Raw genomic sequence first — 16675 nt, 5'->3', positions numbered from 1 at the left:
CGTAAATACAGACAAGCATACATTTTCACGTACTTTTATTTTTGCACTATAGTGTGTGGTCACCTAAAATTCGCCAAAAAAGTGTAACTGTGTGTAGAGTGACTGTCTTGATGTGGACGTTTACAGCAACAAAGAATACAGTAGCAACTGTCACTAATCTCATTTAAAAATATTGTTTCATTCCCACTGCTCTTCTACAATAAGAACAAAGAGGTTATATATAGAACTTCTTTGAATACGAATAGGTCTCCTCAGAGAGGCCACATTTGACTAAAACCCACGTGTATTACGTTAAAAAAATCAAAACAAATTCTTACAGTCTGTGCATAACTTATTGTACACGTTAGCGTAGTGATTACAATACATTGCATGCTTGTATGCTTTGAACATGGATGTTTAATAACATATTCTCTAAAATTATATAAGCAGTGCTACCTCACCAACATCACTATTTACATGTGGAATACTTCTGTCAACGTACATTGAGTTTTTAAAACTTTCAGAATTATGTCATCTTTGTTCTGTAAACATATTGCTAAAACTTTCTCTTCGTAAACTTGTGAGGATTTGTGAACAGAGATAATGCTTTCATAGATCTCATAGAATTTCAGAGAGTCCTCACAAGCCTTAATTGTCTAAATTAAAAACAATGCTTTCACGGAAACATGGTCATCAGTAAGTTGCTAAAGATGGAAAAATATTTCTTACCACTGATACAGCAATGCTTTTTTTCCTCTTTTTTTTTTTAGAGCCAAATAATTATCAAAAACAGTCTACTCATGAAAGACAAACGAAATTAATGTGCACATGACAACTGGGTTTGTAACATATCGGATGATTCATTTACTAAAAATGGAAATAAATTTGAACTTTGAACTTTTTCTTGTGAAGACAGTGTTGACATAATGAACATAATCTGAAGAGCAGACTTAGAGGATTATGTTTTCGTATAATGAAGTCTATAATCTAGACGACATACAATCAATGATGTACTACGAGAACATGCTCTAACGTACAAGTCCACCTTCATATACATGTGGATTGAGTGAATGCAACAATGTGTAGAACACGTCAGTAAAAGTTTGGGGAAAATCCGACAATCCATTAAAAAGTAGAGAATTTTTAGGGTATCTGCGCAATCACTGTTTGAAGAGAAGACTATAGTCACATGCGTGCAACGATATACATGATATAAGGGAAATAAAAAGAGAATTTCACAAAACTTCGCTTTTTTAATAAGCTGCACATTTCTTCGATTTGTGACTGACGTACGTTAAGGGTAATATCATTTCCCCTGTCTTCTGAAAGAGAGAAGTTGAGTGTTTTTGTTTTGTTTTGTTTTTTTGAGAAAATTGAAAATATGTTTATACTTTCTTATACCTCATACCTCTTATACCTCTTATATCTTATTATGTCTATACTTTTTTTGTACTTTCTTTATATCGTTGTGCACATGTGATATCAAAAGCTATAGGAATCTTCTCATCCAGACGTGACTGAGTAGAAACTTCAACAATTCATAACTTTTGAATGGATTGTCCGATTTTCCTCAAACTCTCATTTATGTGTTCTACTAATATTGCTGCATTCACTCAACCAACATGTCTATGAAGGGGAACTTGTCCTTGAAGACAAGTTTGTGCCTGAGCTTTGTTTAAAGGCACTTTCCTTTAATTATTTTGTGCAATCTTGTGGTAAGCCAGGCTAGAAGAACTCACTCTCTCTCTACAACAGACAGGATAATACCATCATTCGGCGTCGCATTCCTCACACCAAATTTGACTGGTACCTGCAGATACAGCAGAAAATAGCAAAAAGGGAAAGCGAAAAAATGAATCAATGTTGATAAGTGTTTCACACAGAAGATTACAGTTTTACGCATGCCAAGCCGTGATTGTATCAAATTACCAGACACTTATCTAATGTTGGTGACAAGGATGGTGATGAAGATCACAACATCAAAACCAAGGGTAATCTTTAAACTTCAGCAAAAACATAAGGTTTGTATACATGCTGTGGAGATTTGTGGTCACAGCATCTCCCAAGACGTGTTACATTCCCTCATCACCTGTACCTGAGTACAAAATGACTTCAATTATGTACACTATCTCCATAGGAGCACCAAGTTGGCCTCAACACCCCAACTCCTGATATTTAGTGTCAAGAGACAAGAAACGAAGAGAGAACGTAGCATCAAGAGACTAATGCCATAATGTCAGATATCTGGAAGATAAAGCCACAGAATCACATGTCAGGATTTCCCTAGAAGGTAAACATTAATTCCATAATCTAAGGACATTGTGAGAGGGAATACCGGAGTGTTTGGGCTGATTTCAAAGCGGTACTTCTGGAGCACACGCACTATTGCCATCTTCATTTCCATGAGAGCAAACCGCATCCCAACACAGTTGCGAGGACCAGCACCAAATGGCATCCAGGCAAAGGGGTGACGCCCCTTACGGTTCTCCTTAGTGAATCTTGAGGGTTAAAAGCGTAAAAGGTTATAATCATAAAGCTACATATCAATGCAGTTATCATTATTTGCTTGATAACTACAGAGTCATATCAAACAAACATAACAGAGAAGAAAATTAATGGATGTCATGTTTTATACATGTATAAGGATGGTCCAAGCACCTTTCTGGAATAACTCTGACATGGTATCACTGTTTGGAATGCTTGATTCTACAGAACACATGCTATTGCTTTAAATGAACATAACATCTGAATATAGATTTGCTTTGTTTATCACATTTCTTTTCATGTAAATTGTATTTCAAACTACAACAAATATACGCAATATTTCTGTGTTTGTCATTTCATTTCATTCCCATTCTTCCGCATAATGTCTAAGGTAATTATTTGGAAATTTGGTAATACGAGTTATGTTTTGTTAATAGAATTTATTTACACATCAATTTTCCTTCTTTGAATCATGTACATTGTAATCTGCTTACTGATATTCTATGTGACATTAATGAAAAGAATCTTGATTTATGTATGAAATTGCGTTGGAAGAAAGATAAATTAAACAAACAAACAAACAAACAAACTATTCAGGTTTGAGTTTCTTCAGTTTGTCTCCCTCTAAAAATGAAAAATTTTAAAGATCACAACAACAAATTTTCATTTGTAGAGGGAGACAAACTGAGAAGCTCAAACCTGAGCCTTCACCCCTCTGAATAATATCTTTCTTTCATTTAAACAAACTATCATTGTATCCACCGAACAGAGTTGGGAGGATACCACGGATATGGCCTCGTTGCGCCGACGCGTCCGCCGTGGATATTTTCTTTTGAGCGCTCTACTGGCTGCAGTTCGTAGATCATCTTCAAATTTGGCATGAAGGTGTATTATGGTAAAACGAAGACGCCTGTTGTTTTTGGTGATCTTGGTGATGGTGCCCTCGCTTCTTCCGTCTTTATACATGAAAAGGTGAATTTTAACAGGGTCTACTTGCATTATCTTGCGTGTGCGACGCTGGCCTTGTTTCTCGACCATTTTTTTTTTTTCAAATTTGGCATGTAAATGTATAACAGTCAAATCTATACGCCTATACCTATTGATAATGGTGCCTCAGAGTTCCACCTTTTATAGGGTCAAAGGTCACCCTGATCATGTCAAAATTTGCAATAATGCTTCTTTATGCAATAACTTGATTGTTACTCACTGGATTTAACTCATACTTGCTAAAGAGGTTCATGGGTGGTCATTCTACATGAAGGACATTAAAAGTTTGTGGTGACGGTACCCTGATTGTTCCGACTTAGAGGTCATTTCACATTTCTTGTATGTGCTGGAAAAGCCACACTTCTTGTGGGATTGTCGGGGGTATTTCCAGGTAACTAAAGTTTCCATTGACAGCTTTGAACCGCGGCGCTGTGTACTTTGATAGTAGCAACAGCGCATCAGCGCAGGGCTCGTTCGTTCCTTGCGTGACGTCATAATTTCGGTCCCGAAATTTCGCCGTCAGATCGGATTCTGGTGGTCAGAAAAGGGTTTGTTTGTTTGTTTGTTGTTCATTTCCACCTGAGAAGATGGCTGGATAGCCCATAATCAGCTACGTTAAGTTGATCTTCCATGGGGTCCAGTTGGATATGAGGTGGGACCACTTCACCAGGTTAGACACCCTGCTCTTTGCGATGAATGAATGAAGCGGGATCTTTTACGTGCATGAGTTATTACTCTTTCATACACAGGACCTCCATTTTATGTCCTATCCGATGGACAGAGAGTTTGCCTCTTGCTAGAGGGGACGGTATGCTTACACACAACATTGCTCAGTCCAGACTCGGGTTCGAACCCGGGCCCTTAGGATCGTGAGGCAGATGCGCTACCGACTGAGCCAACTCACCACCCTCAAAACATCATCCCCCATTCTATCCTTTATTCTCAGAGACGTTTTCACCTTCTAAATCTTAATTACTCATATTCCTAGAGACTTATGCTAACCAGAAATATATGATTCGTCTTATTTTTGAATATCGAGCTATTTTCTCGCTCACTGTAATTTAAAGCAAAAGCTTCATCACACAAAAATGGCAATATTTACAGCACACATAGTGAGATCCTTACCTCTCTGGATCAAAGACCTCAGGGTTTGGCCAGTATTCGGGGTCACGATGGACAGAGATGATGGAAATAATAACTTGACCTCCTTTGGGTACGTTGAGATTCTTACTGGTGTAATCCTTAGTGCATTTCCGATCCGTACTGCAATCAGACAGCACAATAGATAATCACTGAATAGTTACATCCAAATTCATGTTAGTCCATGCGTTTGATTTTGAGTTGTTTGTCACCCAAACAAAAAGCATGGAAACGAGGATGTAGTATAGGAGAGGGTAATTTTTGCATTTTGATATCTGAAATACAGCGATCTGGTGCAAACTTTTGGTAAAATAACGATTTTTTTTTTTCAGCAAAAAAAAAAAAAAAAATAGATGTAAATGTTGATAGCTGAATCAAAGAATTTAGAATTTAGCCCTTTTCCTCGTGTGCATCACCACTGCGAGGTCTATTGAGGTAGAGGGGGAGGGTGTGGGTTGCGCTTTAATGGAGAGGGATGGAAATGGAAAAAGAAATGCACTCTACAATGTAGGCCCTATATACCGTAGATGCAAACCAAAACTCATTCATAATACTTTATAAACAGAAATGTCTTGAGAACAGTTTTGAACGTTAATACTGTGGAAACTTCCTTTAACATGGAACAGTGTTCCACAATGTTCAAAGTGTAGCCATAAGTGTAGCCATAATTATTATAGTCTACTAAAGTGCATCGACGTAAATAGGCGTTTTCACATCAGCCCGATGTTTCGAAATAGCGCGCTATTTTCTGACTTGGGAAATTAACCCGACCACGAAATAGCGCGCTATTTGATAATGTGAACACAAATTAGCGAGCTAATTGTATCGCTCTGATCGAGAAAATTTCTCGAGTCTAACTCGGGAAATTTCTGAAATAGCGGGATAACTGGCGAACTGGCGCGCTATTTGATAATGTGAAAACGCCTCAAGAAATTAGCGCGATGCATCCCATCATGCCTAGCGTGTGTGACCCAATCGATGAAGGCAAACTGCACACAAATCATGAGGAACTTTTGAAAGTGCACACCTTACTGATGCTGTTTGCACATGCTCAGCAGTCGAATAAGCTCGAAAAAATTTCGGGCTAATTCTCTTCGGGCTGATGTGAATAGGAAATGAAATCTCGCGTTAATTCACAATCACGAAAAATATCTCGAGCTTGGATTTTTATCGGGCTCATATGAAAACGCCCATTAAGCTCTGAATTGATAATCTCGACGGAAGAATTTCATTAATTTGTATAATTACGCAGTAGGATTAGAACCAACACTTCATGTGGGGCGAAAGGTCGGTGATCTAGTGGAGATGACGCCTGTCCGGTGATCAGGAGGTCGTGGGTTCGAATCCCTCTGAAGTATCTACGCCCATGATTTTTTTTTTATTTTTATCATGGCTACTACTAGAACACTGATCAATTGAGTGCTTATTTACTAGGGCAGAAGATCTGAACACCCTTGGGGAAAGTAAGGGTTAGGGTTAGGGTTATGTCTCGTTGCATACTCTGTCAGTTCTACAACGAAACAGTATACAGCCACAACAAACATGAAGTGACATTATTTATACTCATTTTTTCCTTTGTAGACCTAAGACAGTACCAACAGTACTTTCTAACTACAAGCTATTATGGCTGGCGTCTATGAGTACACTGCAAAGATATCAAACACAATCAAACTCTGTCAAATGCTTTGCATCCTGCACTACGTCATGTGATCACGTCATGTGATCGTTAAGTGTGATTGCATGACTCCTATTAGAAAATTTTCAAGTGAAGAGCTTTGACTTAAAATTTGCCTGTGTTACAAAACACTTACACAGCAGAAGGTGGGTACATGCGCAGTGTTTCACACACCACTCCATCAAGGTAAGGCATCTTGTCAATGGAGCTGTAGTTCACAGAGTCCCTATCTGGTGCCATCTCATCTACTTCCTGGATAAGTTTGTCCTGAACCTCAGGGTTGGTGGCCAGAGAGTAGGCTATGAAGCCCAGAGTGGTGTTTGAAGTATCATAGCCAGCAAGGAAGAAGAACACCGCCTGCCATAAGAGAGAGGCAGATAAATGGAATAATCATTTGAGTATTAAAAAGACTTATCAGTACAGATACAAGTATACATTTAAAATGTATTGATGGGTATAATACACAGGCATCGATCTTCAACAATATTATCTCAATACGTCTATTATAGTCCAAGAGCATTAGGTCAAAAAAGTCTTAAACCTGGACATTTTTGGTAACAAACTTATTTTCAAAGATAGGTCAAGAAAAACGTCTAGAATAACATACTAACAGTCCTCATAAATCCTCTTTGAGCGTTTTCAGCAATCCAAGATGCCATCCAAAACTGCCGCTATTTCCAGAAATTCTTATAACTTTTCAACTAGAGAACCAAAATACAAAATATAAATGTCTAAATATATGTTTTAAAGCATGAAGAACTCAATAAAACACATATCAAAAGATGTTGATGCACGCAAGTACCGAAATCAAAGATGGCGTCCAAAATGACCGCCATTTTCTGAATTTTTATAGCTTTTCAGCCAGGTAACCCAATTACAAAATTTAAATGTCTAGATATATGTTTTAAAGGATGAAGAAATAGAATACATATTAGATGTTGAAGCACACAAGTACCGTAATCCAAGATGGCATCCAAAATGGCCGCCATTTCCTGAAATTTGTATAGCCTTTCAACCAGGAAACGTAATACACAGTTCAAGTGTATTATAATATGATTTGAAACAAGAAGAACTCAATAAAATACGTATTTTAAGAGATTTTGACGCACGCATGGACCCATTAAACCGTTTGAGCTGTTCTTAAAGTGCAAAAAATGGCGGGCAAAATGGCCTGCTGTCACAATTTTATCCCACAATTATGTAAGTAACTGTCAGTATAGTTTATAAGAAACTTTTTATTTGAAAATAGTTCTTACGTGTAAAGTATACAAATAAAAAAAAAACATTGGATGTTAACTTAAAAAGTGTGTCCTTGTTACGAGAGAAACATTTCACCATCAGATTTGTTGCCACATGGTCTATTTTCGTCACCTCAAACATGAAATAAAAATTTAGAGCTAGCCCCTTTTTGCTACCGTGAGGTGATGTCTAGTCGAAACTGTCAGTTATCACTTGAGAAGTAAAAACAGTTCTTTTTTTCGATATTTGTGCTACATAAAACTAAAAATTTTAAAAATTAGTATCTACATATGCTACAAAATAATGTGTAATTCATCACGTCATGACAGTGAATTTCTTTGGTATAGTATATTGCACCACCTAAACATATTATAGTGTCTAAATTATCTTATTCATTTCGTGTAAATCAAGGAGGTTCAAGGGGAGCCTAGTACATCCTCTGTGTAGATTAGGTAAAATTATATAATAGATAGAAATAAGAAAATATGGCACTCATAGTTATTGGTACATAGAGGAGGGATACTCCTCTCCCACACGAGGATTTTTTTCTTTCACTCAAAAGTAAAACATATAGTGCAAACGTTTGGTAAGATATTGAATTATTTCCATCAAAGAGTAGGAAATATATAAAGTATTATTCAGGGAAATGTGTAATATATTGGAGGGTGGGGAAGAGGAATCACCTCCCCTCCCCCCTACACACACACACACGAGGGAGATTTTGCATTTTCAGACTAGACATCTGATGCACCCTATTGGTGAAATATTAAAGTTTTGTTTCCATCGAAAGAGGAAAAAAAGATATATTTATTTATTATTTATTTATTCCGTCATATTTAAACAGGGTAGTCCCCTCAGTTTCACAACTGCTTTCCAGGGGAGCCCTGTGTACATATACATGATAAAAACATTGGATTACAATAGACTTCATTAAAAAAAAAATCATATACAAGTAAACACATATACACAAAACAATACAAGCCTTAAAAGATACTAGACCATGGAGACTGACTTAAAATGTATTCTGAATTCGGCATAGACAAAATGTATTATTAAAAAAAAGACTGTGTAATAGAAATTATTGTAATGACACACCAAAAAACAAAAACAAAAAAACTGAGTTTAAAATACCATAAAAGGGGTTAATGGAACCAAAGAAGAAAAACCATACAAAAAAACCTTATACAAACAATTAAAGAAAGTTACAAAATCGTTAAAACATTCAATAAATAACCATTATACCAAGATAAATATTTGTTTAAAACGTATAACTCAACTGTTTTCTAAATCTTTCAAAATAGGGGCAAGTTTGTAAGAATACTGGTAAGGTGTTGAATATTGCACTTCCCTGGTAAGAAAAAGATGTTCGCATGTATTCTGTCCGTGGTTTAGGCACAAAGAGGGGGCTGTTGACTGCGTATCTGGTGTGGTAGTACACTGGTCTAATGGCAATGAGTGGTTTTAGATAAGCCGGCACTCTTGTCATTTAAAATCTTGTAAACCATTATATATAATCATGGCAGTGCGTGGTCATAGGGTTGCCCGTTCCCACACGAGGAAAAATTTCGTATTTTCAGACGTGACATTCACACATCTGTTGCACCCATTTGGTAAAATATCCGATATTTGTTTTCTATTTGAAAACGCCAGGAGAAATATATATTCAGGAAAGTGTCCGGGATGGGGGAAGTGTGAGCGGAGAATACTCCTTTCCATACAATATGGATTTTGGCATTTTCCAACTTGAAATTCAGAGATATAGCGCACTCTTTCGGTGAAATATCTGAGATTTGTTTTTGTCCTGAAAGTAAGAAAATATATATTAATGGAAATATGCGGGGGAGGTGTATGAGGTGAAGCACCCTCCCCCAAAATGGAGGGTTTTTTTTTTACCAGTTTTATGGTGGGCACTATTGGTAAAATACTAGATTTTTGTTTCTATTAAAAAGTGTATAGTAGAATAAGACTAGTATGCTCAAGGCAATAGTAGAAGATGTGGGGGGGGGGGAGTTACTTTCGGCTGGAGGGAGTTTTGCATTTCTTTGATCGTCATTAACCGGCCTAGTGCACCCTTGGTGTTATATTGATTGTCCATCGTCAAAGAGTAGATAATTCATAGTCTCAGTATACCCCCATCCCCTCCGACAAGAGGGCGCTTTTACACTTGGATTGAAATGAAAATGATCATATCATTTACACACATTTGACGGAATACTTGGGAATTGTTATTCAGGGTGGTATTTCATTTATATTGGGGGAAGTGAGCGGTGGAAGTGTTTGGAAGGGCAAATTATCCTTCAATAATATGAGGGAACTAACTTTTGCAATTTGTAAGTGAATGATCTAGTGCACACTTCTTGATGACATATTCGGAAATTTGTTAATTTAGAAAATGAACAAAGTCTATGGAAAGGGGCCGAGCGAGGGACGTTTAGCATTTTTATGATTGCAATTCAATGTCAAAGTGCAAATACTTAAGGTTGAATATTTGGAAAATAATGATCGTATAGGCCGTGCTTCATAATCTCTGAATAAGTACTTCGTTTGGTTCCTTATTGTCTCAAAATATATATTTATACATTCAAGAACGTATCGCGTTTACCTAGTTGCAGATTTATGGGCAGCCATTTTGGACACCATTTTGGATTTCTGAAAGTGCTTAAGTGCTATGTTTATGTTTCAAAATCTCTAAATAAGTCTTATATTTGGTTCCTTGTGACTCAAAACGTATATTTCGACATTCCAAGTCTGTATAGTTGAAATCACTTGCAAAATTATGAGAAAAAAAAAACAAACTGGAAATGGCGGCCATTTTGGACTCCATCTGGGATTATGGTACTTGCGTGCTTCAACAACTCCTAATATGCATTTTATTGAGTTCTCCATCCTTCAAAACATATGTTTTGACATTTAAAGTTTGTATTTAGGTTACCAGGCTCAAAAGTTATAAGAATTTCAAAAAATGGCGGTCATCTTGGACGCCATCTTGGATTACGGTACTAGCGTGCATCAACATCTCTAATATGTCTATTACTGAGTTCTTCATCCATCAAACGTATATTGATATTTGAATTTTGTATTTGGGTTACCTGGCTGATAAGCTATAAGAATTTCAGAAAATGGCGGCCATTTTCGACGACATCTTGGATTTCGGTACTTGCGTGATCAACATCTTTGATATGTGTTTTATTGAGTTCTTCATGTTATAAGAATTTCTGGAAATGGCGGCCATTTTAGACGCCATCTTGGATTGTGGGAAACAAGAAAGAGGATTTATGAGGACTTTTAGTATGTTATTTTATAGACAATTTTATGGACCTATCCTGAAAAAAAAAAAATCAGCTTGTTACCAAAAATGTCCAAGTTAAGACTAATACTCTTGGACTATTATAAGATATGCTTCTGTTCACAAATTATTCCCTTCTGTCTTATATCTTTAGGTGTTGGTTTTAGTACCAGTCTATATTTTGTGATAATTTATGGATTCTTTTTTTGCATGCATGGTTGTCCCATTTCTCCCCGTGTTGTCCCATTCCCCCCAAAGTTACGGGTTTAACAAACCGTTAATTACACGAAATGTCCAATATATACGTGTATACAGGTATCGCTAAATACTATAAACTTCAGAATCTATAGTATATAATTATGATCATGAATTAGCTTGACAATATATCTAAAAAGTTACAAGGAATTTTTCATGATGCAAAAATGGCCCATTTCACCCCGGTCTCCTCTACACTTTCCTCCTTTTTTTTCTCGCTGCGTTTTAATGAAAAGGATCAAACTTTCCACCCACAACCCCCAATACTTCTCTAAATTATTGCAAATTGAGCATGCACAAAAAATGTTCAGAATGAAAACTGCATTCCTTCACGACCAGGACGTACATGTACAAAATATTTCCCTCGTTGTCCTCACTTACAGGTAGAATGCGTATCGCCTCACCTGGCCTCATTCTGGTATATCCGAAACATATCCATCGGTTTATATATTATGAGATAAGAGTGCATTAACCATTGCCGTGATCAAAATGATGTGCACTTTTGCATTAAAACGAAAAAAAAAAGTGCATGCGCGAGAATAGACGCGGAATGGTTTTATTGCATGTGTCATGTAATGGGTGACGAAATTGCAGAAATTACCTCCGTTCTCAAAAAAGTGATCCTCATGGAATTAGCAACTATGGACCTATTTCTATCTTGCCTAGCATTTCAAAATACTACAAATATGTGATAGACCAGATTACTTTTTTCAAACCCTTAATATACTCTTCAATGAAGCTGTTCCAGAAAAAAAAAATAATCGTCCTGATCTGGCACTAGTTTTACTATTACATAGAAAAGATTCAAATTACTTGCAAATAACACATGCTAATGGATTTATGGGTGCTTGATAGGCCTACACGAAAGCACAAAGTAAATCCTTCATTATGATATGAAATGTATAATATCCTATCCATCATAGTTCTATATAGGTCCTGACGTGTGGATCACCCTTCCTGAATCATTGAAATCACTTAATGAGTTATACAATTCAATACTTGTTGCTTGTAGCTATCATAAGTGAATGCATGACTTTAGCATGACTCCACAGTCTTCCAAATATAAAAATCATGCACAACACCAGTTCATGTTACCAACGTAAATTTAAACTTTCACACCCTCCCGAACGAGGGATTGGTAATTACCCCATCCAAATACGAAATGTGAAGCCGATGAAAACTTAAGAGTAACATAGTGACAGCCAACTCATGTAAAGAGGTCTTACGTGTTCATTTCATGTTATTTTCTGTGATCCACGTGTATTATAAGATATCATTTTTGTGAGAGATTTTGTCATTTATATCATTTATAAGAAGCCTCATATGAATCAATGATGGAAAAATGGACTTTACTTTATTTTCCATGATTACTTCTCAAGCAGCAGAATTGTTGTAATCATTCTTATATATCAATGTAGGACTGAGCTCTGCATTTACTACGCCAGCAAAATCCGGAAATGACTATTCAAACTGAACTGAATATGAAAAAAAGAGTTCTCCTCCCAAATTGTTTCTGAGGTTATTTCAGTAAAGAATGGATGCTCCACACAAAAAGCCCATCCCATGAAAGAACCAGAAATCACATGGTAAACTATTGGGTTTTACTCTCACTAGAACAGTCTGTTGCTAAACTTCGTCTCCAGTTTCAATAGGCATAAGTTAGTAAACTGACCAGAAAGTGTTCATTGAACTTCAAGATATTTTTTTTTGTGCCATGTGATACTTGAACCTTTTTATTTTTTGCAAGAGCTTTCTTATGTCTACCAGTACATCTACTGTAGTTTGTTTGTTTGCATTTTGTATTTTTTTTTTACTTTAATTTATGAGCATTTCAGTTTGAATAGTCATTTCCAGGGTTTGCCCAGTGAGCAGCTATCCCCGCCATGAAACTGGGAACTGAAAGCCGAACTCATAGTCAGGGAGATGAAAAAAGAAAATTCGGTCAGCAGTGGTAACTGAAGCTGGAGAAAAAGCGGGTACAATGTACTGTATATTTCTGTAGACGACTTACATTTATATCGCTGACATCTTTACCTCTGACATCTTTACCTCTGACATTTTTACTTCTGACATTTTTTCATCTGACATTTTTTTTTTATCTCTGACATTTTTACTTCTGGCATTTTTACCTCTGACATTTTTTCCTGTGACATTTTTACCTCTGACATTTTTACCTCTGACATCTTTACCCTGACATTTTTATTTCTGACATTTTTACCCCTGACATTTTTTCCTCTGACATCTTTAAGTCTGACATTTTTATTTCTGACATTTATACCTCGGACATTTTTACCTCTTACATTGTAACACCGAACCGTTGATCCAACCCCCCCCCCCCCCAAGATCTTGGCCGTCGATCGCGCAATCGCCATGAAAATTGGCACATGCATTACATGTTGCCTATAATCTGCGACATTATATGGAAACAAATGGAAATTTTCGTTATATCAATTAATCATGCTAGTATATGCATAAAAATCATAATCATAAATTTCGTTCTAAATCAGAAAGCAAAGCTCTTAGAATCCTCATTTTTGGTGATAGCATTCTTTGTAGCATTCCTAACAATGTACTTTTAAAAATCTAGTATTAGACTTAATTTCTTATGTATTTCCCTTTTTGAATTTCTTATGTATTTCTTTGTTTTTTGGCTTTTGCTTTATCTTTAATCGCAAAATATATGACAGAACCGTTTTCAAGTATAATAATGCTTGATTTTAATTGATTTCAGCCTATGAAAGTGAAAATAATCATATCTTTATGAATATGGTGACTTGCATAGACTTTACACACAAAGTCACGTTTTTCGCCATTTTAGGTCTGACAGGGATGTATAAAAGGTCGTGCAGCATCGTAACGGTATGCATGACTTTCGCAAAAATGGTATCAAAAGATGCGCGAGACTAATTGAAAGTAAAAAGTCAGCGAACGGCGCTGTCAAAAATTTTCATCGGCCCTTTTAGGTTTAAGAGTTGCTTAATTTGTCTTTGAACGACAAACGCACCATATCCTATGTTTGCATAAATACGTGTATATGCATAAAATAACGCCTGTTTGTTTTCATTTTGTATCGTGTTAGAAAAATGTTGGATATTTGAATTAATCATTTTCTGTTTTATCTGTCAGATTCAAATTATACAGTGCTCAATTTGTTCGTTCAATTGATTTTGTATTTCATCCAATGCAAGCTCTGCTGGTTTATGCTGATCTATTCTGTGAAATCACCCCTCTCCTACCCCCCCCCTACCCCCCTACCCCCCTCTACCCCAACCCCCAACCCCCACCTAACTCTGCTTAACTACAATTTGTTTTCTTATTATGTTCTTGTGTACTAGACCTTAGTCCAGTTTTAGTACATAGTAGTCATCAATAATAGTCATCAATGTCACACAACTTTGAATGATTGTGGTATTTTAGTGTATTTCTTTGTTTTTTTCTACCACTGAAACAGCTCAAAATACACCAAGTTAATCCGTTTGGTCTTTTACAGTAATTTGAAGATAATAAGGTGATGATGACGTCCTCTTAATCAAGGATAACTGCCTGCATCTATGTATTAATGTCAAGTTCAAGTTCAAATTTATTTCCATTCGACATAAAATCATCAAACAATTCATACAATGAAAACAAATAGATACAATTTATGAATATCAAAAGAAAAAATGTTATGAAGAACTGATAAAAACTGCACAATTTATTTTTCAAAAAAAAAAACCCAAAGGGCATCATTTTTCAAAGTGTCCCTTAGAGAAACGTTATAACCCTATTAGATGTACAATTTCTCATATGATGATGTAGGGCCAAATATCATCAAAAACACATTTATTTTTACATACTGACGGCACGGGAGTCCGAGTACGGGGACTGTCGCGGCTGACTGCTTCCGCCTACTCTCGGTCTTCCCGTCGTGTATAACGAAAACTCCCTATTACCTTACCTGGGCAACAATCTCCTCAGCAGTGAGCTTGGCTTGACTGGTTTTCTTGGATTCAATGAGTCTGTTACCATGGTGATCATCCAAGTGACTATGAAGGTCATCTTCTGCCGCGTTTTCTTCAGGGACTTTTTCACTTTCCTTATGGGAATTCATCATCAGCTGAAGGAAATCTTTTTTCTCCTGGAAATTAAATCAATGCAGATTAAAAAACAGAACACACACGAACACACACAAAAATCTCAGCTGATTGTACACACCAGGACAGAATGGTCTAGAAATATTGTTGTACCGACTAGTAAGCCTCCGCCTTAATGCATGTTAGTTTGACTGGTTTTTCCAACAGGTCTGTAGTAAATTTTGACAATGTGTGATGACAGTTTCACATGACTGGCAAAATAATCACCTAAAAATGACACGTTTGTCACAAACGTGTTGGTTGTTCACATTCCTTTAACTAGATTCAATTGGATGAATGGCAATTGTCTTAGAAAGCAGATAGGCTTTGGGAATTTGCGAATTTTTACTTGACTTTTGATCCTAGTATAAGTTTATACACTGAATAGGCTCCCAGTTTCCAAGGTAGGGAGAAAGAGTGTACTTTTTGTAAAGTTAGATAGGGGCCTACAGTAAAATATTGACACTTTTTAACCGGGCCTTTGACCCTTGACCCTATGACCCTAAAATTCCCCCCAAAACTGTATTACTGCCATACTTATCTTCATGATAATTACATATTCCCTTTCGGGATATGAAGGAAGAACTGAAATAAACCATTTTTACTTGACCTTTGACCTTTTTGCAAAAACCTTTCTCAGCGAATCTCTATTTGGGTAATGCATATAATATGCCCTAAGTTTTAAATAAGAGGGATATAGTGAAACCTTGTGGAGTTGACCTTGATCATTGACACTTGACCTTTCACTCCATGGCCTACAAATTCCCTAAATAATCAATGCAAGTCAATACATGCGTATGTTCCAAGTCCAATGAAGATACCCTGAACCATCTTAGAGAAATGGAGAAAAAAGTGAAATTTTAACATATTCACTTGACCTTTGACCTCAAAGCATGAAAAGTAAAGTATCTTACACATTGTGAAAGGTGATTCAATTGGTTATCAACCTTGTGAGGTCAATAAAAAGAGAAGCTTTAGGCCTACACAGGAGTAAAGAAGAAAATCTGGAAAGACAGTCAGCGAAGCCCAGTTCTGAAGCTTCTGGTATCCATCCAGGGGGAGAGACATCAAATCACCTTCACTGCAAAAAGTCCGGTGTTAAATAGTGAACACCGAGCTGGTGTTAAATTTTCGGTGCTCATTTATGGTGTTAAATTAACACCTCCGGGTGTCATTTCTAAATTTTAAACTGTTTTCTGAAGAGTTTCTTAGTAACTGCACTTCTTGTTGATTTTTAATTTAAACAAGCCCTAAGAATTTTACATTAAAATACTAGATTTTTGAAAAAATGTGAAATTAAATTTACACCAAAGTAACACCAGCTAGTGTGGTCTCTTATTGAAGCTGGACGGGTGTTAAACCATTGATATTAACACCAACAAATATCAAATCAACACCATGTGGTGTCATTTTTGAATTAACACCAGTACAGTGTCGAAATAACACCAGGTACAGTGTCAAATTAACACCACGAAGTGTCAGGTGAACACTTTTCAACACCATCACAGTGCATTTTTA

General features: G+C 36.5%; 1 protein-coding gene across 1 annotated transcript in view; it reads right to left on the bottom strand.

Annotated features, from left to right (window-relative positions):
• Window positions 1–1714: 1714 nt before the first annotated feature.
• Window positions 1715–16675, bottom strand: part of LOC139740886 (cytochrome P450 3A19-like) — a 28572-nt gene continuing 13611 nt past the window's right edge. The window contains exons 3-7 of the mRNA XM_071651471.1: window positions 14983–15159; window positions 6402–6622; window positions 4576–4713; window positions 2315–2477; window positions 1715–1789 (exon numbers count right to left, since the gene is read on the bottom strand). Of these exons, the coding sequence (XP_071507572.1) occupies window positions 1715–1789; window positions 2315–2477; window positions 4576–4713; window positions 6402–6622; window positions 14983–15159 (774 nt within the window). The remainder of the gene's footprint in view (window positions 1790–2314; window positions 2478–4575; window positions 4714–6401; window positions 6623–14982; window positions 15160–16675) is intronic.

This window comes from Diadema antillarum, unplaced genomic scaffold (assembly GCF_040938485.1).
Source record: "Diadema antillarum isolate AM-2024a unplaced genomic scaffold, OU_Dant_1.0 seq00000889_RagTag, whole genome shotgun sequence".
NCBI classification, from domain to species: domain Eukaryota; kingdom Metazoa; phylum Echinodermata; class Echinoidea; order Diadematoida; family Diadematidae; genus Diadema; species Diadema antillarum.
The sequence above is the reverse complement of the archived record's forward strand: the minus strand, read 5'-3'. Positions and strand labels throughout refer to the sequence as shown.